We start from the raw sequence: 25,928 nt of genomic DNA on the forward strand, positions 1-25,928 counted from the left end.
GAATTTTTTTTTTTTTTTTTGAGATAACATAATTTATAATCAATTTTATAATATATACAACTATTGTCAATAAAAAATATCAGTAATTTGAGTTTATTTGTTTCGTGAGTTTTATTTGCGTTGTGTCACAGTTATTTCTTAAATATTTTTTTAATTCTACAATTTATATACAATGTATACAATTTAATAATTAATTTGCAGTTAATACGTTGTATCGCAGTAAAAAATAAATATCATCAAATCATCGGTAAACGTTTTTATATTTAATACGTATACATACCAAACACGATATTATAAGAAATAATATACTGAAATATATCATTATACGATGTACCTACGTTGTGGTTTATACAATAATATCATGAACATTGAAACTACAACAATGTTTTTTCTCACCTCGGTGTATGAATATATTATCGTCAATGTATTATAAAGTTATGTCGTGGTTTTGTTTTTATGTTTAGAATTGTTTGAATTTTGAACAGTTTTTGATTAGTGAAATTATGATTTCCTGCGTAATGGAATTAAAATGAATATCTAATCAACGATTTTGAATAAACCTTAGTCGAAGGTGATCGTAGAAATGTGACGAATGTATTACGAATCGACTGCAAATGAACACAACGCTAAGTAAAACAATCGGTACATGTTATGCGTTAATCAATGATGGTAGTACGGTTTTTAACAATAATTGTGATATCAATTAGACGATTGAACGTCATTAACTGCATAAAAATATTAATGACTCGTGTTTATTTATTCGAAATAAAAAACATTAAGAATTATTGTAAATATTCGTAAGCGAAAACAGTGTGTCATCGATTAATTTCACTATCGCATTAATATTAATGTATACCTACTAATTACAATCTTTAGACGACGGATTCGTATACACATTATTATATCTAAGTGAACAAGTTAAATATTGCTGTAGTTTTACTATTGTAATAACTAGAGGTTGGATTAATATCCTTAAAATATGATGTTCTTATGTCGTTTAAAAAGGCAATATATTCTCTAAACATTATTCAAAAATACCAATTTTATGATGCTTTTTGTTTCAAAAATACAAATATTCTTTCAATATTCTGTAAAAAAAAAAATAAAAATATATTCTAATTACTTGGTTTAAATTTATCAATTATTAAATGTTATTATTAATTTGATTCACAATAACATTTTTTTAAAAAAAAAAAAAATCGGTTTTAATGCGAATTTCAACCGTACGTTGATTACTCCTAATGTCTATTAATTAATTTTTGTATCAACCTAGAATGATATAAAAATAACTCATATTGTGAATATCGTATTTGTAGTTCAATATTATCGAAATGCCGATGTACGTAATACGTGAATGGATGTGCGACAAATAATAGGTAATATAAATTATTCTCTTCGAAAAAAATATTTACAAAAATAAAACCTACAAAAATAAAAATGTTTATAAAATATTCTCTAACGTATTGAATATTCCCTAACCCCCAAAATATGATTTTTTATGCGAAATAAATTTTTTTCTGTGAATTCTATATTTCATGAACCGTAAAAATATCTCGCCCCGATTGAACGGCATAGACTAGAAATAAATAATATTTGTTTCTAGTCTATGCCGTTATTATGTAAAATCATAAAAATCCGACCTCTAGTAATAATACCTTGAATACTGGCTGTAACAAGTATCTATTTTATATTGTACGTATTAAATGTATATAAATCAATATTCCAAAACACGACGTTGTATATAGGTACAGATTAAGTTACGAGTTACAATAATTTTACCTAGAGCGTCAAACAAACGAAAATAAATGGAATATTTGTCATACCGATATTATACATTTATATGATCATTAATAACGCATGCGTGATGCGATGAGTTTGTTTTAGTTATTATTATTATTATTATAATTTTTTTTTTATCTAGGTACCGAAACGCATATAGTAAATATATTACAACACGTGTCAATACAATACTACACTCACGGTGCGACATTTAGTATATACCTATTTTTGTATTTCATTTACATGTATTATTTTTTATGGCTAAAAGTCCAATTGAAATGATGCACGATTATACGACAATGACGATAATGAGTTCTAATTTTGGCATGTATTTGCCATATCGAACAAACCTGTAGCTTAATTAAACTGTATTTTATTTTAGCGTTTTAATTTTTTTTTTTCGTTATAAAAACCAACTATTTTTTATACCAATAATTGTACGAAATCAAACAAAAATGGTAAAATAAATCTATTAAAAATACACGAGTAATAAAGGTTTACATTGTTCTGAATTTTTTCTGCTGAGTATATACAAAATATATACATAATACAATAACCACATAATTTAAAATAAATATTTGCACTATATTTCTGGGCTAAATTATGGAATTCATCGGTCAATGTTTAATCGATAACTGCGGGTTAGTTTAGGTTAGTTGTTTAAAATGGTTACCTATAGATTCAATATAATTATTCCATACAAATATTTTAAATTAAAATCTACAGCTTGAAAACGTGTTACGGCGTTATTCTCGTAATGACCCTAAATCTAAATTAACAATTTTTTATATTGTTTTCATTATACGCTCAGATAAAGAATAAAGTAATTTTCATTCTCATCAAAATAGCGATTTAATTAGCAATCAATTTAGGTCGACGGAACGAATTGTACAGAAAACTTACAAATGGAGGGGAAAAAACTGAGAATATTAATCGTTATTATACCCAAATGTTATTATAATTATTATTATCGTACATTTCGTTATATTATTCGTTATATCTGGCATTGTAGTCTTGGGTTATTAATTAAGCTTGGTCGCTATAACTTCTGTAAAATAATTCTACATAATAAGTGTTTGCATACTCGCGCATTGTTCGACAATGATTAAATGCGTTTCCGTGCCCTTGGATGTTCGTTTTCCTCTCAAAAAAATTGAACACGCTGCAAGTTGCGGATGACTGTTGACCAAACGACTATAATTAAAATACGCAGCAAAAGTCAACAAAGATCCACGATGATATATCGAATTAATTTTTTTATGATCTCATTTTTTCTCGGTCGACCACAGTACCTACTAGTAGTAGGCTGTTACGACGATACGATTCTTGAAAAAGCTTGATTCCTTTGATTTGGTTTTGGAAAAAAAAAAATAAGAATATTTTTCTTTTGTTAGTACTGTTGCACACGATGGCACATATGTGTGCACACTGTACAAAACGTACTATAATATACATATACAACCTACTGTTCAGCCACAATAAATAATAATTATACATTGTACATTGTACTTGATATTTAGTGCACGTGCGTACAGCGTACCTGTGTGACATGCATGCGCGTGTGTTTATTTAAAGCGCTTGATTTCTCGTTCATGAATTCTTTGTTTCGCGTAAATATTATACTCAACGGCAAAAACACATACTGAACAATACGTTCTCAAAATTAACTTTCCTGGGCAGTAATATCATATGATATTTCAAAACGTGTTATACCCTCCACAATTATTCTCCCGATAAAAGTGCATACATCTTAGCAAACATTTTCCATGTTGTTCCAGAGCGATGGTTTCCCGTGTTACGTTATTCGCGTCCCGGGCTCGCTTGTTGTGTTAGACATAGACGAGCACACGTATGACTGGGATCAACGAAACACTCGTACGTAGTAAATCGTATTTGAAATTACGGAAAAATTGTTTTTCCATCACTCTTAGTTTTTACATCTGAATATCCAAAACCAAGGTAATGTATCGTACAATAATAATATTGTGTAGTGTAACGTTCTATAAGCTGAATAAAAAAAGTTTCCTGTTTCAAATGTCCAAGTTCCTACGTAGAAATTTAAAAAAAGTAATAGTGTTCTCGTCGTGCGCTAGTAGCGTATGATACAGTGGCGTAGCAAGGGTATAGCGAACTGTGCCTACGCTAGGGGAGAAAAATTGTGCAAAAGTCATATTTTTATTCTACAATTAAATCGAAATTTTTCTATTATACTTTTTTAAGTACGTAGATGTTGTCTATTTGTACACACAACATATGAATTTAATGATGAAATTGTGAAAGTAGGGTATTTAAATAAAAAATTTCATATGAAGAAATTATCGATAAATTTGCCAGTCATAAAGCGTGAAAAATAAATTTTCAAAGTTTAAAATTAACACTGTTATAATAACTCACAAGTATAAATTGTGTACTTATAAATATTCATAAAATTAAAGGTTAAAAAAATTATCATGATAAATTTTAATTGGTTGGAAAGGTAACTTTTTCTAAGTTTGTCAGGGGCGCTAGCCGAGTCTTTCTACGCCACTGGCATGATAATACATATCGTTAGCACGACGAGAATAATCATATCTACTGCGCGCGAAGACATATTATTGCTGTGTAAACGATACAGTGTTGTACGCGAACGAATTTACCATAGACGTCGTCGACAACGAGGGAATGTCGAATAATATCGAATTTCTTTTATTTTCCGTCGTGCGGGATTGAGAAAGAAATAAAATCGTATTTCGACGTACAAATGATGAACGTATACGTACACCGTGACAAGAAGACCTACGCACACACATATTTACATGAGTAATATACGGTTTTGGACTCAACGTTGGAATCGACCGTGAGTATGTGTACGCAGGGCTTCTTTTATATTTTACGATATGTTTTCTTTTCTTCTCGTTTTGGTATTGCGCACAGGCGGGACCGAAGCCAACTTTCGATTGTTCGACTGTGCACGGCCGACTCGGCGGAGAGGAAAGAAAGACGTTGCACAATGTTCTTTTTCTTTTCCCCGTCCCGCATTAAATTGAACGCATTATGTTCTGCGCGTGATCCGAAAATCAAATCATCCCTCGGTTAAATGGCAGTTATACGCCGTATAATATTTTATTTTATTTGTTTATTTATTTAATGGACGTAAGTCCAATTTACATACACATAGAGTATAAATTGGACAAAAATTAATATTAGAGATACCATAAATACAAGATTACGTGTTAAATTATTTACATTTTTTTTATTATTATACGACTATAGAAATGTATACACTGACATATTTTATTCCATCTATATTATGTAGTATGTGTAGGAAAATATTCGACGGTGACCAATAACATGAAATCCGGTCTACATAATAGGCGACTTATTCTTTCCAACCACGAGGCCTTTTCACCGAATTGGTCAATAACATTACGTATTTTGATTAAAACTACCACTCGATCCGTTGCACTGAGCTGTCGATCGTCGTAATGACTATAACATATAATCTAAAACTATGATATAAAATACAAAAATTATTTCTACTTATGTCCGTAATACCCTTTGAAAACATCTCGTCCAACCGGTGTGCCCAAACAGGTTTCAAAAGAAAGGCTACAATTTTGAAGATTGATTTAGACCACTAAAACAATGCATCAGGCATATTCGGTCCATTCATGAAGTCGATTTTCGACTTTTCCCATTCAAACATTTTCCCGAATTTTCCCGAATTTTCAAATTTTTGTTTTTAAATACTTAAATTTTCAAATAAATTAATAAATAAGTAACAACTGCGTCACTTACGTCAATTAGAGCACAAACGCCGTTCAATGAATACTAATTCCTTTGAAATCGTCTTTTATTAACCAATTTCAGCAAAAGATAGGGTTACTCGCAAATTAATTGAAAATACAATTTGTGCAATTTGCGGATCACATTTATTTAATTTTGACCGTATTGGTATGAAGTTTTATTTTTTATGGTTATCGCGTTATATCAAATGATCGAATAATAAAATATTAAAAACCTCATAAATAGTAAAAAAATATCTGTTTTTGTGAAATTTGGTAGTGATTTTGTTTAAATTTTAGTGTGCATTTAAATTGATCTCACTTTTAAAATCTTATCAAATATACAAACGAAAAAAGCTGTAATTGGAAGAAATACAGCAAATGCGATACAAAAAAGACCTGAAAGAGCAGCTGAAACGCCCGAACAATGTAACATGTAATTAGAATCAAATAAGCTGAGAGAACGGCAATCAAGAGTAGCAGAAACACAAGAACACCATGAAGCACGACTAGAACAAGTTCAAATTAGAGTTAATACAGAAAAAGTAGTAAAAACTCCTGAACAACACGAAAACCTGCTTAAAGGTAATCGATTACGAGCGGCCAATTGAAACAAAGAATCGATTTTCAGTTGACGACATTCAGTTATGACAAAGAATGCGACTAAAGTAATTAATTGCTTGCTCAGGAGGAGCGTCTACAAATCTTTATTTTTATACACCTACCGAAAAAACTTAAAATATTGCTTATCTACTAGAATTAAGATAAAAAAAAAAATCAATAAATAAACAAAATGTATTTATTTTCTGAGCTCAGCATAACATTCTGGGTACAGCTATGTTTTATATTCGATCAAAACAACCCGAACAACTGTATTAAGGATATATATAGCTTAATGCTAACATTTAATGGAGTATCAAAGAGGAAAATCCATGGGCATTAAATTTGTCACTGGCAATGCCATGCAGGATCAGCTAGTATATAACTTTATAAAAAATTCTTCTAAATAACTATTTATAGACAGTGTGGACTAAAACCAAAAAAAAAAAAAAATCAATATACTGTATTATATGCGATATATTTTGAGATTCGAACAAAAATATCCATAATACTCGTATTAGATTTTATTAGAAGTTTAAGATATTTTCTTAGCGGAAAGTCGATTACTAATTCTTTGCCGAAGGTCTCACATTAAATGTTTTCCGCACTTGTATAGAATATGTGCAGTGTTTGCGATAAATATTGGTACGAATTCGTTTTGTCGCGCGCGCATGCCATTGGCTGATATTCGGATCCACTGGAGTCAAAAATAGAGGGATTGAGGACTTGCCAAAAATGAAACGGCGGGGGGGCCCCTTCAGCTCGGTTAGACATTAATACATAATTATATATATATATGCGAGAGTATATTAAAATATACGCACGCTCGCACTTGTGCGTGTAAACATTATTACGAACGCGAAAACTTTTATCGAAATCGATAGAATATAGTGGTGACGGAGCGTCCGCAGAGATCGGAGTGTCGGACGATCTTCGTCATAAAACACTTACGTACCTTACATACATTTTCATACATGCACATATACATATATTGAAGTTGATAATGGGGTGCCAGGATGTGTTCAACTCTCCCAGTTTATTTTGCACAAAAAATACCGTACGAATCGGATCGTTTCGCGTATTTATAAGTATTCATTCCGATTCGTATTGGTAACACAACGTAAAACGTTAATAATTAAAATAATATATTGAGATGAGTAATTATTCTAAAGAAGTTTCAATTGGTTTCACGTCGTCTACATTGTGTTGAGATATATATTAAACATACATGTTACCCTTGAATAATATTACGTCGATTTTTTTTTAAATGTTGTAATTCATAATTTCATTTGGAATTAAAATATTTTATGCCAGGTAAGTGATATTTGGGATGAAACCAACTATCGGGTTGAGCTTGGGGTAAATAATTGTAGTGTTCCCAATGATGTGCGTTCCTATGCGTTATACGAAGGTACCTTATAGTGTACATAGGTATACATGCATGTATACGATGTTACGTCTGCGTAAAGGGGAAAGAAGGAAAAACCGAAATCAATCGTCGAATGATGGTGAAAAAATAATATGTAAGTGTCACATAACTGGGGTATGTTTTACTATTTGCCATCGAACTTTTTACTCAGGTGCAGATTAAATGAAAGAAAAAGTACATGTATAGGTAAGTAGGTAAGTATACGCATTTGGTTTTCGTCGTATCGCGTCGTTTGTGAACCGGGCCAGAAAAATATGTATCGCAACTAGTATCAATACTCCATGGTTGCACACGAAAACTTTGGGTACCGAAGATGCGAAAGAAAAATCAATTATCTCTAACTTATAATTTACAATTATATAAACGTATACAATAGGTTGTATAAAATTTAAATAACAAACAACACAATGCATATTAACTCGTTAGCTATAACCATCTTTGCGTAACGCAATGCGATTAACAAATTATTAAAACATGCTATTGTAACACATTATTCAAACGAATTGTAGTTTTTAATGTGTACATTAACATGCTGTTTGTAATTTTATACGCCCTTACGATGAATTCTCGTCCGATTTGATGAAATACACATTTTTACCGCTTAGTTCCCTTTTATTTCGATACTGTTAAATACGATTATTATTTCGATTGTGACTGTATCATGTTTTATTGTTTTACGTATAATGGTTTTGTATAATATCATAAATTGTAAAATATTGATCAAATATACATCAAGATTAAATACTTGGCGTGAATTTTTTTTTAGTAATCGTTTCCAATCGTAGGTATGTATAATATTGTTGTACAAACAGCGATGATACCAACAATTTAAATAACAGGTTAAACCAAAGTGGTCTATATCGACCTCCTGGGGTCAATTCGGACCTGTGAGAAGTCTATGTCAACGAAAAAAAAAAATTGGGGATGCATCATGTGTAAATAGGGGTTCACGAGAGTTATAAGTCAAAAATGTGTGTCGTAATTTTTACGAAAAACATGTGTGCTAGAATAAATTACAAGAAGAGCTGATCGGAATAAATACTAACGATGAACTTAAGATACAATTTAGAAATGGGTATCAGCCGTTCTGGCTAACATACATGTTATTTATTTTTCCTGCTTTTTGGAAAATCGCAAGAAAGTTTTTGATTGATTTTCCGTCATCATACTGCGTGGAAAAAGGTTTCAGCACAGTTGTCAATCTTCTTACAAAAAAAAAAGAAATAGATTGGAAATTACTGATAGAGGGTATTAGAGGTTAAACCTGACTTATTTGAAGCCAAATATTGAAAATTTACTATCAAAGCATCAGGCTTATTCTTCCCATTAAAGATAAATTTTTTTAACACCACCCTTGATTTTTTTTCTTTGTTATTATATTTAATTTGCATTTTTTATGGTTTTAATTACTAAAAAATTGATTTTAATATTTTCCTTATTAAGAAATAAAGATATTATTAAAAATAACACGTTTTTTATTTAAAAAAAAATGCATTCCTTAGTAAAGTCTATTTAGGTGAGCAGTTCCGAGTAAGTTATGAAAAGCACTTAGATGAGTTTGTAAGCATTGAATTTTAGGGGTGTACGAAAATGGAAAAAATTGGCACGTGGTCTACGGAGAAAAAAAGTTGGGAACCTCTGATTTAAATACTTCGAACACTTGATTTTTATTATAAGAAATTATGAACAATAATGTTTTTACATTCATATAAGTATAATATAGTAAATTATAATATTTTTGAAACTATAATACTTTAGTAAAATAATAATTAAAAATTATTAAACGGTTAATACTCGTAAATTAATATACAAATAAATAAACAAAAGTTTAAATTACCATTCATTTATTTTACTTTATTTCATTTATTTATTTTTTCTTATTCAATCGCGATTTTATTGACTTTTTGTATATCTGATAATGAATTTTTAATTAGAAACCGGTCATACTTTACAAATATAATTATATTACAAACAAAACTATTGTTTATTTATTTATTTATTACTATATATAAACTGTTTGTTTATTTATTTATTATATTCATATAACTTTTAACATATACTCGTAATCATGATACACGAATTCATGGGAATATGATATGTTTTATTTTACGAAATCTGTCCTTCAATCTTTTATAAAAGTGTTTTCACTTGCTAAGCGAATGCGAGAATAGTCCTATTCTGAGGTATTTAATAATTGTTAAATTGATAACATTTATTATATGTATAGGTATCTGAATTTACTTATTTATATTTATGCTTACTTATTATTTATACTTATTTATATTTTACACATTGTAAAGTTTATAACACTGCTATGATATACTGCTGTTTGTTGTTTATATTTATAATCGGTATAGAAAATATATATAAACTACGTAAAACTAATTTCACTTGGTTTTAGTGTTTACATATTGTACATATTATATTAACCGGAAATTAATATGTTTTGTCATGGCTAAGTAAGTATATTTTATATTTATATTTTATATAACCATGTTTGTTTTTTTTTCTTAGTAGCAACATTTAAAACAACTAAAATAATGAATTTATCCATAATGGAAGTATATATATACGTATATAGTATAAGTATATATATCCGATCGAATGATGTTTCATCAATCAGGTAAAAAATGCATATTTTTTTATACACACAATTTTTATTCAAGAAAATGTATTATGTTTTTGATAAAGGGTGCAAATTTCGAATTTGTGGTAAAAATAAATGATAAAACTACTGAAAATAAAAGGCACAGCTTCTAATATATATCTGTTGGACTTGGCAAAATTAAAGATATTAAAGAAGGAGGACTCAGTTTACTTTAAAAAAAAGATCGTTCCCAAAACTTGTTAAGCGTTATAATTATAATGAAATAATAGTAGGGGGACGCTAAAATTTCTGAAAATGATTTGGGGTACTCCGTTCTCCTGCGTTTCTCTTCGAGTTGAGCACTGGTTGGAAGTTATTTGACAGTTGTAATGTAACGAATATTGTGAAGTATTATCAAATCATAATAATAGTGTACCTAACAATATTATACTATATGAATACATAATATGGGGAATAGTGAAAAATATACTGCACTGAAGTATACATTTACGGTACACTGAGAGACTATATTATATAAAGAGAATGGATGTTTTAAAATCTTGAAAAAGTTGCGACCCACTTTCAGAAAAAAAACATTGTTTAACAACGAATCAATACTTATCGACGGTTTTTATTTACGCTTTGTTAGTGTTTAAACCGTAGTCGATGTTTTGCCGTATTTACTCTTCCCCCGCAAAGAGGATTTCGGTTGAATATAAAACGTTGCCAATATTAATTTATTTTTCTAAATTATCGGAACAAATACTCGACGCAAAACAGTGTGTTCTGAGTGTAATCGTATCTGTGCGTGTTTTATTATATAACGCAAGAAAGGCTGATGAAAAAATAAAAGAGGATTATTCACCGTTTTACATTATAACAGTTATAGTTATGGTCAGAGAATGGCGATTCTATATATATAATCACACAGCACTCTGCCACTGACTGCATTTGTGGGAAATAAATTGATAGAAAAACACTCAATTATACTTCACCACGTTAGTATATTCGCAATTAAAACAGTTAAAAACGATAAAAATAATGTTGTTTGCTGCGCAATAATGCAATAAAATTTTTATTAAAATATTGTTTATAACATTATTATGTATATTCAATCTCAGATGTTAGTGAAGAGAGTGTTTTGTACATGTTTGTAATGCAACTATGAATCCATTTTCATATTGTATAGTTATAAGCCCACTACAGCTGCCTTGGCGTTTTACCTCACGATAACACGTATGACGATGTAACTTTAATAACGTTATCATTCTGATTTCTATAGTGAGGGGGGGAGGAAAAATCCAAATTTCAATGGTTCTTTAAGGATTGATCACATTGAGCCGACGATATTCGCAGACCGCTAACCGACCGCACCGACCAGTACCAAACCAACATTTTAAGGAGTATTCACGTTGTACTGTTTTTTTCAGACGGACACAGTCCGCTATAATTTATAAAAGTAATATAATATGTACATTATACAATTTAAAGTTAGTTGTGTAGTAACTACAAGTACTGAAATAAGTTCACGTTCAAGTTTAAAATCAGGCAATTGCTCAAAGGCAATTCGTCCAAACGAAGGAGAACAAAATAATACAATAATTGAAAAACGTGTTTGGGGTGCATGACATTTTAAAATTTGTGGCGAATTTTATAACTTTTGTCCCTCTCTTACACACTTTAAAGATACGATACCGGCTAGACAAAAATTGGCTGTATTTTTGAGATAAGGCAGTATATACAATTTACTAAATTAATGAATTTATATAACAATAGTAAATATATTGCTCAAAATCTATTTTGTTAGATGAACTTCACTATCTATCGCGTTCATACCCAAACGCCGGCTAACGCGCCGAAACCAATAGACATGACATACACCGACATTTTCAGATAGAGTGTTTGTAAATGTGGCACAGTCCAGTTAGTGTATAAGCTGTGACGGTTTACTCAATGTGAGAATATTCATTTATAATTCAATAATAATTTATCGGTTTGGTACAGGTCTGTGCAATCTTAATGCTGCGTATTATATTATTAAACGCCTGGTTTTACAAATAATTACTAAAGTTATATATTTATCGTATAATCGTATATATTTATATAAATACATTCGTATGTATTTTCGAAAAGGGGTCCCAGGTCTCTATTTCTTTAGAAGGAAATAAAGGTTCAAAAGTCATAAATTACTTGCTACGAAGGTACAGAGAAAGATAACATTAATTTATATCATGTATTTTTTACAATATTATAATATCACCTATTTTTTAGAAAAATTTAAAAACCCCACTCCACAAAAAATTTGATACAATATAAAATATATATACTTTTTGTATTCAATTCAATTTTTGTTCGCAGTATGAACGAACGAACAGTTGTCACAGCAACTTTTCGGTTTCAAGGATTTTTTATTTACGACGACCGATTGAAGAATTGGTGTGCCAGGAGGGAGGGCAGGGTCATCAATTATTGTTCGTCGTGTAGATATATTATTGTTGGCGTGGTTTCAAAAAATATAATTATAATATTATTATTATTATTACGCACTGGGCAGCTGGATAAATAGATCGTAGAGTGATGATTTCCGCTTTTTCAGCACGAGACGGCACCGGGTTTTTTTGGCGCGTCCGAAATGTCGAGTGTCGGACAGTTATACTTAAATACACCTATATAATATCGAGAACGAATATGTGGTGAAAGTATATATATTTCTATTTTTATGGTTATATTATCAAGTAATGAGGTATAATAAATAAATGTTTTGCTTCAGCGTACTGCTACGGTGGTGTTGGTGGTGGTGGTGGTGGTGGTGGTGGTGATGTTAGTGGTGGTGGGAGGTGTCCGTCCGTCGTGCAAGTCCCGCATTCAAATATTGATTTCAAAAACCCTTGTATATTATAATACTCGGTACACGAAATAATGGTCGAAAGGTTCAGTTCGGACCGAAGTTCAAAAAACAGACGTATAAATTGTGTCTGGGTTACGTAACATACATATAAGGTAATAGGTATGCATATACAGGTAATACATAGATATGCGCGTGTTTACATATTTTAAGGGAGATTATACCGTACGGTGGTGGCGGTTGACGGCTAGGGCCGGATTTCCGACTAGGTAAACAATGCAGCTGCCTAGAGTCCAAACCCTGAAGGATGTCCTCGGCTAATAAGACCCAATTTCCTGATAAACACGAAATTAAGAAATTCTTATAATCTTGGTAAAAATACAATGCAAACGAGATATCTTTTTATCCAGTAATATAAAAATGTACGGCCTAAAATAGTACTCATAATCACCCTGCTGCCTTTTCCGTAGCGGTGTTGAAAATAATTTGATCTTTCCATCGAATTCAATGGTCCATAGTTAATATGCATATATTATTGTGCTTGATTTCTACCATTTGTCGGTTTTATGTTTTTAATGTATATTAAGTTAAGTATATTAAGTGTTATGTATATTAATTAGTGCTTATTTTTATATTGTTAATCGCCACAGGTGCAGAACTCGGATAATTATTTTATGTTCACTGAATTATTAATTATTATAAATAATTTTATAGTGTCAAGAAAAATGATAAATATTTACTGATATAAAATGATTATTATTATTGTTTATATATTTTCAAATATACAAATTCGATAATACTAACGAACAAATTATAATATTTGTGGTTTAATTTAAAATTAAATGTATTATCATATTGATTTAATCAAATTGAGTTTGAGCTTATAGTAGACCAGAATTCAAATAGAACATCAATACAACACAGATAAGGTTCATACTTCGGTTGTTGCCTAAAGACACTGAGAATTTAAATCCAGCCTGATGCCAGGATAAAAATACGTAAGACAACACAGTTACACAGAATGAAATTTCATTGAATTTTGAAACCTTCGCTCATTTGTATTTTTTGTGTAATATTTTTTTTTCATATGTATAATATATTGTTTTCACATACGCGTTTGTCAAACGACAAAAATTAATAGACACGTGACGTTATCACAGACACTTGTATACCATATACTAAAGTCACATCACACAATCACATAGTCATGAAGTTTTTAGTTATAAATAATGAATAGTTCTTATAAAATATATAAATTATTGCATAAGTGCATATATATATTTATTATTTAAATAATAAGTTTAAAAAACGTAAAAATGCAATGTTGTAGGGAACATCTCCGTCTACTTAGTATGTGTGTGTGTTGTGTGTGTGTTAGACTCTAACATTGTACGTTACGATCATTATCGTATATAAATAATAATATGTACCGACTTGGTGCATAATTCCGCGTCTTATCTATAACGAGAGCAACGCATATTCATAACTAAAAAATCGATTTTACTCCGAGGAAGACTGTTGTTTCGAAGACTTCATGACACTTTTATCGAGCAAAAGCGAACTGAGGTAGGTGTAATTACTATAATGTCGTATTGTGTTTTGCCGATTTCATCATGTTTATAGGATGGGTCATAGGGTGATTGTAGTGGACGGATGGGGGAAGAGATGAACGGTAAAATATTTGGTGACTGACATGATGAGTTAAGGTTAGCCTGTTACTGTTATTTACAAATGAGATGTTATTGGAACATAATGTACAACCATGATGTGACAAATTCGATTTAGATTAAATGTTTAACGGGGGGGGGGGAGGCAGGGGGGCGGGGAGGCGGGGGTATAGAAGATTTTTTTGCGAAAATTGTACCGATGAATGAAAACGGACGATCGCAGTTGAACGCGAAATCGCTGAGGGGAAAAACGTGGAACGCCAACGGTTCATTCACGGCAAGTGTCCGGTGTGCATCGTACACCGTATCCCCTATCGTGTACGTATAGCTTTTCGCCCGTTCGTTCTTCGGCGTAAACCACCTCACGTTCCGTGGTAAATCGTACGCGTATGCAATCAATGGACGTTACTTATCAATCATACATTATCAATCGGTTTAATCGATTAATTTTTGAAAAATGTTCACTGTTTTGATTACCACGAGCTCACAAACCTAATCATGTTCACCTAATTGAGATGTTCGATTATTTCTTACTTCTGACCATTGATTGTGACAATTGAACAGCCCTACGAATGTTCGTTATATGTATAAAATATGACGGAGATAGCGCAGCACAGAAAAGAAAATGCTTTTACACACATTTTATGCACAATGGATATAAGTGTAATACCACAGTACTTGTTTTATAATATATTATATGTTGCACTCCTAGACTCACGCATATATTCGCATCAGTTTTTATTTATTATTTATTAATTTACTAACACATAATAGCATGTATACACGTATGAATGCATCGAGCGTACTTTAAAGTTTTGCTTTGTACGCGCTACGATTTTATTTGATTTATATATATATATATTTTTTTTTTTTTGTTAATCTCCAGGATTATCATATTATTCTAATGGCTCATGCCACCGATACAGCAGCTGCGTGGGGAGGAAATAAACACGGACACGCATACGTCGTTGCCACGGCCCGATGACTGCCGAAAAATATATACGTTTTTTTTTCACGTTAAAAGCGAAATAGGCACACGTGCATATTTATTTGATTGTTGTACATTTTTAAATAATTCGTATTAGCATTTAATTACCGTGCATGTAAATGCGACGCAAGCGTGCGCGGGAATCGAAAAAAACAAAAACCCCGCCAGCGATGTTTCTTGCTCATGTGGGTCAAATGAGCGCCAGCGAACAAATAAAAAGAATACGGCGCAAGAACAAAACATTAATTTATTACGATACGCGCGCACCGCGGTCAAGTATTCAGCACGGTGAAACACGAATTACTATTATTATTACAGAGCAATGACTCGTCCCCGGGTCTGTTCGGGCAACGATTAATTATCGCATAACGAACGCGTTAGGTGTATATAGGGTTGACCGAATACAAAATGTCCGAGAATAAAAAATCCAATGCAGATAAAATCCAAGGATGAAATATGTTTATTGGTCAAAAGAGACGAAAAACATTTTTAACAATTGTTAGTGCTAATTGATGCTGTTTACTGATCGATACTGTGCATTAGATTATGTGTATAGGTATACTTGAGTGGGAATATGAACGATACAGAATGATAAGGAAAAAAAATACAATCAAAGAGTGAAGATAGAGTAATTATTTGGGTAGAACGTAACGTTACCTCATTTGTACACCAAAAGAACAATGGTTAGATTTTTCTTAAATAATAATATTAAAACTGTACACATCAATTATTGTTAGCATCAACCTACTGTTGTATGTGTGTGTATGTGTGTGCGAGTGTGTAACAGTTTATATATATGGATATAGTTCCACATGTAGTTCCGCTATTCTAACCAATTATTCAAGGTTAAATCGTTACGGATAAATCGTGCGGATGATAAAGATCGATTTCGGACATAATGGGTTTAAGTCCTTCCATCGTTCCATGGCTACTATAATTGTGTATAAAGAAACAAATGATAAATGAGTAAAATACAAATTTATAAGGCATTCATTTCCAGCTGAGTAAACATTATAAGTATTTAGGTAAAACAAATTTGAATAATATATGTACATGCTGTTGGAATTATTAAAATTCTTTAATTACGTGCAGGATACATAATTTAAATTTTACTCCCCATAGTCATCGTGATATTCAAACCTAATACGGAACGTGAATAGAATTTTAAAAAATTCTAAGTTTATCGCTGTGGAATACCGTGGCTAGACGATTGTACGGCAGATATAGTAATTATAATGGTCATTGTATCTTAATCATATTGTAGTGCATCGATGTAATATTTATTTACGCTTATATATCTAAAGTTTTTGAACGAGAATATGATTTCTATCGGGTTAATACTTAATAGAATCAGCGGCGTAACTTAGGTTTCCAATTACCGGGTCTTTAATGATTAATAACGTTTGTTTTTTATACTTTAAATAATATGACGTTGACATATCGGTTTTAGTATTATTCACAGTGAATATTTTATACTGGAAATTAAAAATTGGCGTAAACAACAGTTTTATTAGAAAAACAATGAGCATATTATACACGGTTTTGTAGTAAATATACACCTTTAATACCATATTATAAATACCAATACGAATTGAAATGATTGTTATAAAAATTATTTTCTATTCAGAAATATCTAATAAATTATTCTATTGAATAACATCGTAAAAAATGTAATATCTGATTTCTTTTGAATTTTTTGAAATCGACATTTTTTAAAAGATAGGATTTTTCTTATGATAGACACGATGATAAGTAGAAAACCGTGCTTCAAATTAATTTTTGACGTCTTCTGTAGCAATGCGTTTACATCAAAGTTGAAATTTGTTTTTTCCGAAATCATCGTGAAGGGTATATTGAAGGGTATAGTTCGAAAAGTTGAGCATAAGAATCTTTTTCGAAATTTTTCAATTTTTCGGGGAAAAAGCAAGTGAAATTTGATAAAATATTGCAATTATTCTAAGATCGATCTTGTAAATGTGTAAAAAATAAATCGATATATGGAACTTATATAGATTGTTATTCGGAAATAATCTTCAACTGATCAGTCTGAACATTGGAATATCCATGATATCAAAAATATCAGAATGAAAAATCAAAAAATTTCAATAAACGTCAGAACAGCTTGGATAGCTGACTTTTCAGTGAATATACGTTCTATCGAAAACTGCATTTACCACGATGATCGACAATATGTGAAAAAGGCACGAAAATTCAAAAGAAAAGTACGTCAAATAGCGAAAATTGGCTATGTCAAAACAAAAATAGATAACTATGTATGAATTTTCATATCAGTTTAACTTTTATAGAAAAAGAAATATATTCCTACTAAATATATCCTCAATTGTGTTAGTAGCACCCTCCATCGCCTTAAACGCATGGCCTTAATTCTGTATAAAAACCAAGACTAATATTTAATTTCATATATGAAAAAGGGTAGTAATTAGGTTTTAGTTATAAAATGAAATTCTATTTTACAAAAACATACAAATTACCTTTTTGTAGCATACTGCAAAAAAAATTTCTTAAATAAAAATGTTTTAATGAAATTGAAAAAACTATGAAATTAACAACTTGTATTGTTTTATATTTAATCGATTTTTGTTATATTGATATAATTCAAAAATTAATCTTCATTGAGACTTCTCAATAAATTTTAAATTTGTAGACATTTATTTGTATATTGAGTAAAACAACTCAAGTCAAACATTTTGAAAATTTTGATAAAAATATCATTTTATGAAAAAGTTACGATCAGAACATTTTATTAAAGCGGTTTGAATCCAACTAATTTTTTAAATCTATGAAAATAAAATATAACTTTTAATTGTCAATTTGTAAAAAAGTTTTAAATTATTCGTAGTATTTTATTTTATATTTAATTGAGTGATTCTATTATTTTGTATGATTTTATCATCATTTGATTTCAGTATAATATAAATGTACAAGTAAAAATTAATAAATCCGTCTAACGCGTTCTTTATTATAAATTAATTTACGAACCAAGTTGTATAATAATTTATATAAAAGCTAATGGGTCATAAAAACTGTATGATCTCTTAAACGTTTAAAATAATTAATTTGCCAGTTTTAAAATAAAAATTTCATGAATATTTTATATTGCTTTAATTTTTATTTTTATAAAAATAGGTTTTTGTATAAATAACATATTTATGAATATAAATTCCTAGTATGTATCATACATTCACACACACCACATATATACACACACGTATTTTACTCGTATATGTAATTATGTACACGGATGATATACACATACATAAAAATAATTAATAGTACTTATTAACTACATGGCTAAAGATTGTTTTGTGTTATTACAGTATCTTCACCACGATAATTGTTGAAAAACAATTTTATTATTACTTCTTTAGTCTTCTTTTACAATTAAATGTTTTTAGTATGAATTGTTTAGGACACAAGATAAATAGAATAATTATTTTAATTTCGGTTATTTTTATATGAGAATTTTATAACAGTATACTGCTGAGTATGTCAAATAAGCCAAAACATTATTTTCCATTATACACCAAATGACTGTATCATTAAACTAGCCTTGCGACCTTGTTTCTAAAATTTTTTCCACTTAAAATGTTTCTTATTGGATAATACAATTGAAATACTTGGAATGTCTTGTATTTTATTATTTTTAAATATAAAATATTAATATATATGTATAAATTAATTAATCATCTAGTTTAAGATTCTAAGCAAAACGAAAAACGCATGAGTATTAAACAATTTTTAATCTATTTTCATTTTAAATGCCAAGTGATCAACAAAAATCTCTTAGAAATCAAAATAATCTTTTGTTATTAGAAACTCAAAATAAACGGTAAAAAAATTAATTTAAACCAGAAAAGTAAAAAAAAAAAAAAATTGAAAACATGATTAGGTAATTTCTTACAGTAAGAAACCATGATACTTATAACATGATCTCTCTATGAATCAAACAAAATTCTTTTTTGAAAATGATTGCATTTTCAATTTCGTGTTTTACTGGATTTTAATCATGTTAAATTATTAAGTGAATTTCAAAGCATAAACTCATGAAAGTTATCATTTGTTTGTCATTGCATTTACGTTTTTTAGTTGGGTGTAATAAGAGTTTAAAATAAAGCGCACAACTGTCTCGAATGTTAAATATTCCGAAGAAATATATTTTTGCTGTTGTGTATTTTCAATGGGAATTAATAACGAATAAAATGTATTGAAAATAAATTACGACATGAAAAGTAAGTTATGTTTATACATAAACGTAAACACAATACATAGACGTTTAAGTTGTATACTACTCATATTATCTCGAATGATTGGAATCGTTTTAGTCGGTAATCTAAAACGTAATCCCATGACATATCCTTAGTACCCGAGTCACACATGTAACGATTTGTAAGTAATGAACACATTGCGTTAGAGAGCGTAAACGGTTAAATTTGAACGAAAATTGCGGCACGAAACAGTAGTTCGATTGCACCGGTCCGGTATACCGGTATTGATAACTAACAACGTGACACGCAATCACGCTTATATCAGTATTTAACAAAATTAAAAATATCAAAATTAGCCGTTGTCGATCACAGAAATTACACCCTCTAAAATTTTACGTCCGTCTTCCGCGCCCTAGTTCCGGCCCTGGTCGCACGTAGTCAACAATAATAATGATAATGGGCACGGGCGCGCACCAATAGGTTTATAGGGACGGTTTTCGCCTCCCGGCGGAACTGACCTGTTATTAGCTGGCCCTCCTTGTCGGCGGCCGCGTTCGCGGCGGCGGCCACCATGGCGTCTTGGCCGTGCCACATGCCGGCGATCTTCCGGAAAACGTCGGACAGGCGTACGACCTCGCGACGGCGACTGTTGGACATGGCGCCGCGAACCCGTGTGGTTGCGCTGCTGGCCGAACACTGAACGGCGGCGGCACCCGTGTACTAACCTTACGGTGCGGTAGCGGCGGCGGCTTGACAACAACGACCTGCCGGGACGCCGGTACCACTTTCTCGCCGGGCGGCGGACAGCTGTTGCCTTTCCGTCGTCGACCGAAAACATATGAGAGAAAGCCCAACAGCTGATTTCAAACGAACCACCGCCGCCGCTGCCACCGCCGCCGCCACCGCCGCCGTTAATGCCGTGTCCTTAGAAAAATTATTTTTTTTTCCTTTGTCCTTAGTGCGCGTTGTCGGTTCGCCGCTGGTCGCGAGATGAAAATAAAATTAATTATTTTATAACAGTACAGCGTTAAAGGTACGGGAAAATAATTTGAATCGAGTTGCACTAATTTTTTTTCGGGTCCCTCGACTTGAGGTCCATGAATATTGTCCGTTACATTACATCAATATCACTTGAAACTTATCGCAAATCAAAATTGTTGTCGAAATTCTAAATACCATTATTTGACAACGTGAAATTATTCCCGTAATCATCCCTTACAACATTCGTATTACTCGTGTTTTAAATCTTTAGGAGTTACGCTTTTTGATAATTTTTAATGGAGCATGGTCGATATTTTGTTTGATTAAAATAACGTCTTTTGTTGTGAGAGTAGTAACAGTCACCGTCTTTATTTTCACTATATAAAATCGTTGACGGTAGAACAGAAATGTCCTCCACAGCTTTTCTTCTCTTCACAATTACGTTAATTATTTGTCTGTTAAGCATTTTTTTCTCGCATTTCGTATTCATTGCGATTTTCTTAATTTTTATATTGTTCTACGTTTAGATTCAAACGCGTTAAAAAAATATACTAAAATCAATTATTCAAACTCTAAAATCAGTCTGAGATGCAATTCAATATAGCCCAATGATATACACGACCTAAGTCCAACAACGGTAAACTATGTTGTGTGTAAAAAATGTGTAGTATTCACATTAACAGTTTCGGTAGGACTATAGTATATGAATTGTAATAATACATTTGAAACATAAATTTGTATTTTATCAGTTTAAATATGTAATAATCTTTATAAAAAATTTAAATCTTCAGTAAATACTCATTCTTATACCATAAAGTCTAAACATATCAAAGAAAAAAAAAAAGAAAAATATAAAATTAAGATTTATCATGAAAGTTCATTTGTTAGTATATTATTAAGTGAAACAAATATGTAATCGATATAAGATATATTAACTTCTAACGTTTCTTACATTTTAGTTGTTTAATAATTTGTAATACTATCTGCTATAACATTACACAATATATACTTATCAATATCTACAGATGTTTACAGTAGATCAACCATATATATTTTTCAACTTGTTTATGAAGTTAAATTTCAATCTCAAAAATACATTTTTAGCTGTCATAATGACAATGCACAGTATTTTAATTTTTATTATAGCATTAATATTACATACAAACAATACAAGTAGATACCTGCCATTTATATTATTATAAATATATATATATATATATATATTTAATACAGTTACACTTGCGTGTAGCGGACCCGCAACATTTTCACTTGTAATGATGCATCCACCCACCCCACATAACGACGATTATCGTAGGTATATGTTTATTATAATCAGGGACTGAATTTTACGTTTCCGGTTCTGAAAAAAATATCGGTTCCAATTTCGATGCCGGTTTATACGAGTAAATAACAAAAAATGTAAGTTATTTAATTTTTATAATTTAATTAATTTCAAATTTCGGTATTATATTTACGAGAATGTAAATAATATAAAATAATATAATATAATATAATATATATAAATAATATTTTTCTCGTATGTGAGAAAAATTTTGATCTTTTGCGATTATTTAAAAAAAAAAAAAATGTAATAAAATATTAGTAAGTAGTGTTGACTGGTGGCAATCATGCAGTCGGTAATAATTTCCATGGGTAATATTCGGTAACCAATAATACACATAATATACAGTACCTAAGTTGTCGTGTTGTAATACTCGTATAGATGTTTAGACGGTGCGATGTAAGCTCCAGCGTCTCTTGCCGTATGCGACTATTTATTTTATTTTCATTTAATCCTACGAAAGAAGATTTCTTAACCGACTTAATGTATTTTATATAATAATGTACACGTGCGTATTGTGTATGCGTACGTCTTGCGTAGTTGCATCCGAAAAACAAGAAAATCGTAAGCGGATTACGACGAAAGTGGAATTCTGATGTTCAAATAACGGAGCATTTTTGAGATCTACTGATTATAGTGACCCAGTGTTTGTTATAAAAATGGTAAAATCTTAAGTGAAAAATTTCCCGGCTTACGAGAAAGCATAATAGGTCTTTCAGAAAAAAAAAAAAAATCCTTGCGGTTGGTTATAAAATGCATAAGCTTCGAGTGTTAATAATTAGGAAACGAATTTAAAAGCTCTAGAAAAACAAGAAAAAATATTTAGCAATACATTTTATACGCTTTAATTCATTAAGATTATTATTGCAATTTTTAAAAATGAGTTTTAAAATATTATTTAAAAAAAAAAAAAATTATAAATTGTGATAAGCTTTGGAAATTTTTAAGTAAAATATAATATAATCACATATATAGAATTTACACTTATATAAAATATGGCTTTTGTTTAGTTATAATTTAATATTCGATAAGAAAAATGTAATTGTTTTTTGGTTTTTGTTTTTTAAATAGTTTTATTTATTTGACCTTAACAGTCAACTGTAAATCAAATAATTGTACAGTTTTGATTATTATATATTGTGTAATTTATATATCTTAACCTTTACTTCATAACTTTTGCACATTTTTCCATACTAAATAATATCTTATAGGGCTATTATGTGAAACTATATCTGTTTCAATATAATATATTTATGACATCCTTTTAACACTAAATAAAAAAATTAATGATAAGGTTTTGTTTTGTTTAATAGTTATGAATAGAGTTCGGATTTGAAAGTAAAAGCCTTTTTTTGAGTAATTATATTAGAAAAATAATTTTTATATTAAATTGTGTTTCATTTAATATCCAAACCGAAGGATGTGTTTTTTTGCTTTTTTTTCTTATAAATACTTTTTTGCTTTTTTTTTGCCTTTTTTCCTATAATTAACTTTTTTGTATTTGATTTTTAATTGATTTAATAACCTTTTACACAGCTATAGAATTATTGGTACAGATCAATAAGAGCCTGTGAAGACGGTGCAATGTCGATGTTATGTTTAAAATTATTAGTAATCTTAATTTAGATAATTTTTTACCCATGAAATACTCCCCAATAACTTCGGTGGACGTCTATAGATTATTTTCGATGTACAAAAATATTTTAAAGCCAAACCGTCAACGTTTTACTGAAGATAGCTTATCTAAGAACATGATAGTGAATTTTTTATTACTAACTAGTTAGTCTATTTAATTTTGAAATAATTTTTTTAATTGCTTTTTATATAAATTAAATGCCTTTTTTTACATTTTAAATGCTTTTTTTTATCGATTATATTGCTTTCAAATCTGAACCGTAGTTATGAAGAATGACAAAAAGGATATTATTCATGGAAAAAAGTAAACGGAACATATTGAAACGACTATTTAAAATAAAAAAAATTGTTATTACTAATAAAATACCTTTAAATGAACTATTGTCTGTGTATGATCCAGTCTACAGTCTCATTATTATTTTATTATTATATTTTAATTAAGGATAAAATAAAAAAATTTTTTTCCATTCACTTATCTCGTGTAACTACTCGTTTTTCAAACAAAAATTGGATTTTAAAGTGTTTATTACTTTGAGATAAAGATGTTATTCAAACAGAAAATATTGAATCATTGATTTGCCATCAAACAAATAATATCTTTTATTTACATAAATCCAAACAGTCGAACATATAATAATGTGTTAACATTTATACAATGTCAATATAAGTATGACTATATATAATATATTGGTATAAAAACTTGTGAATGCGTAGCATATGTCACACTGCACGTGCTGCACCTTGTGCAATACAATATTATATAATTATTATTTATACCCCCACACAGTTTACCATATACGAATTATTTGGAGCCGGTTTACCGATGAAACAAACTATAATAATTACAATAGTGTAACATAATTTGCTGCCTCTCTAGAAAGAGAGTGAGGAAGAGAAAGAGACCACGAGCGTGTTGTTCTTTATTTACATAACATAGTATCGTGTAAAAAAAATGAATACTACAACCTATATATATATATATATGTTGCATCCACATAGTGAAGTCATTCATTTCATGAACTGGGTATCCAGATAGTGAATTCGTCCAGCTCGTAAATTTTGACGAAAATACATTATATGGACATCCATTTCATGAAATGGACAATACCTATATATACTATATACTATACTTATATGTACCTAATATTGTGTACTTTTTGTAATTGTTATAAAACAAAATTGTTATATTATTTAGTAATAAATAATTATATTATATCATAGTATTATAACTAATTTTTTATATTGTTTTATGAAAAAAATATAACAATAATAATATAACTACATGTTAAAACAAAACTTGGACATGAAAGTCAAATTATAGCTGCTGAAAAATGATCAAGGTGGATAATACAATATATTTAAAATGTGCTACTAATTTTTAGAACTTAATTTAACTTAATTTTTAACAGGGAAACAACAAAATAATTAACGATTTTTAAATAAATAAATGTGTTGTATTCGGAATATCGAAAGTTGATAGGGGACCTACAGATTCTCCAAATATAATTTGTGTGAAGAATAGAACAATAGTACTTATGCTACACACAAACTCTCACTAAATGTTATTTTTTGAACTACTTAGGAGTTGCATACAGTCAACCATCATCCGAATATCTGATAAGGAAACATTCATATCATATCGGATGTTGAATTGCCGAATTTAATTTTGATGTCTCTCTCATAGTCTCATATAATATAGATCACGGATAAAACATTAATATCTTTATTGATGTTGAAAAGTATGCTATGTAACAGATGTCATAATCAATCATCATGTAAAAATAAATAAATGTTTATGTCAATATGTTTACATCGATCAATTATTTTGTTAAAATATAATTATTTATATAATAAGTATGATGATTTATGAAAAATAATGTAATGTACCTAATATCAGGTGCGTAGCCAGGGGGGTGTTACAAGTATAGTAACACCCTCAGTGTGGTATACTTAGTATGTTTTATCAAGATAAAAATACATCATAAGCCGTTGTTTACTTATTTATCAAAATTAAATATATATTACGATAACAATAATGTAAAACACTAAAGCCGGGACCCGGCATTAATTAGTAATAACTAGGCT

At 29.9% G+C, this 25,928-nt stretch overlaps 1 protein-coding gene across 1 annotated transcript in view; it reads right to left on the reverse strand.

The window, feature by feature from the left end:
- LOC112689900 (protein charybde-like) overlaps positions 1-20,592 on the reverse strand; it is a 45,604-nt gene extending 25,012 nt beyond the window's left edge. Inside the window, exon 1 of the mRNA XM_025563775.1 lies at positions 20,404-20,592. Within this exon, the coding sequence (XP_025419560.1) occupies positions 20,404-20,542 (139 nt within the window). The 5' untranslated portion in view covers positions 20,543-20,592. The remainder of the gene's footprint in view (positions 1-20,403) is intronic.
- Positions 20,593-25,928: the final 5,336 nt, after the last annotated feature.

The sequence above is a fragment of the Sipha flava genome, unplaced genomic scaffold (assembly GCF_003268045.1).
Source record: "Sipha flava isolate LNK unplaced genomic scaffold, YSA_version1 47_pilon_pilon, whole genome shotgun sequence".
Lineage (NCBI taxonomy): Eukaryota > Metazoa > Arthropoda > Insecta > Hemiptera > Aphididae > Sipha > Sipha flava.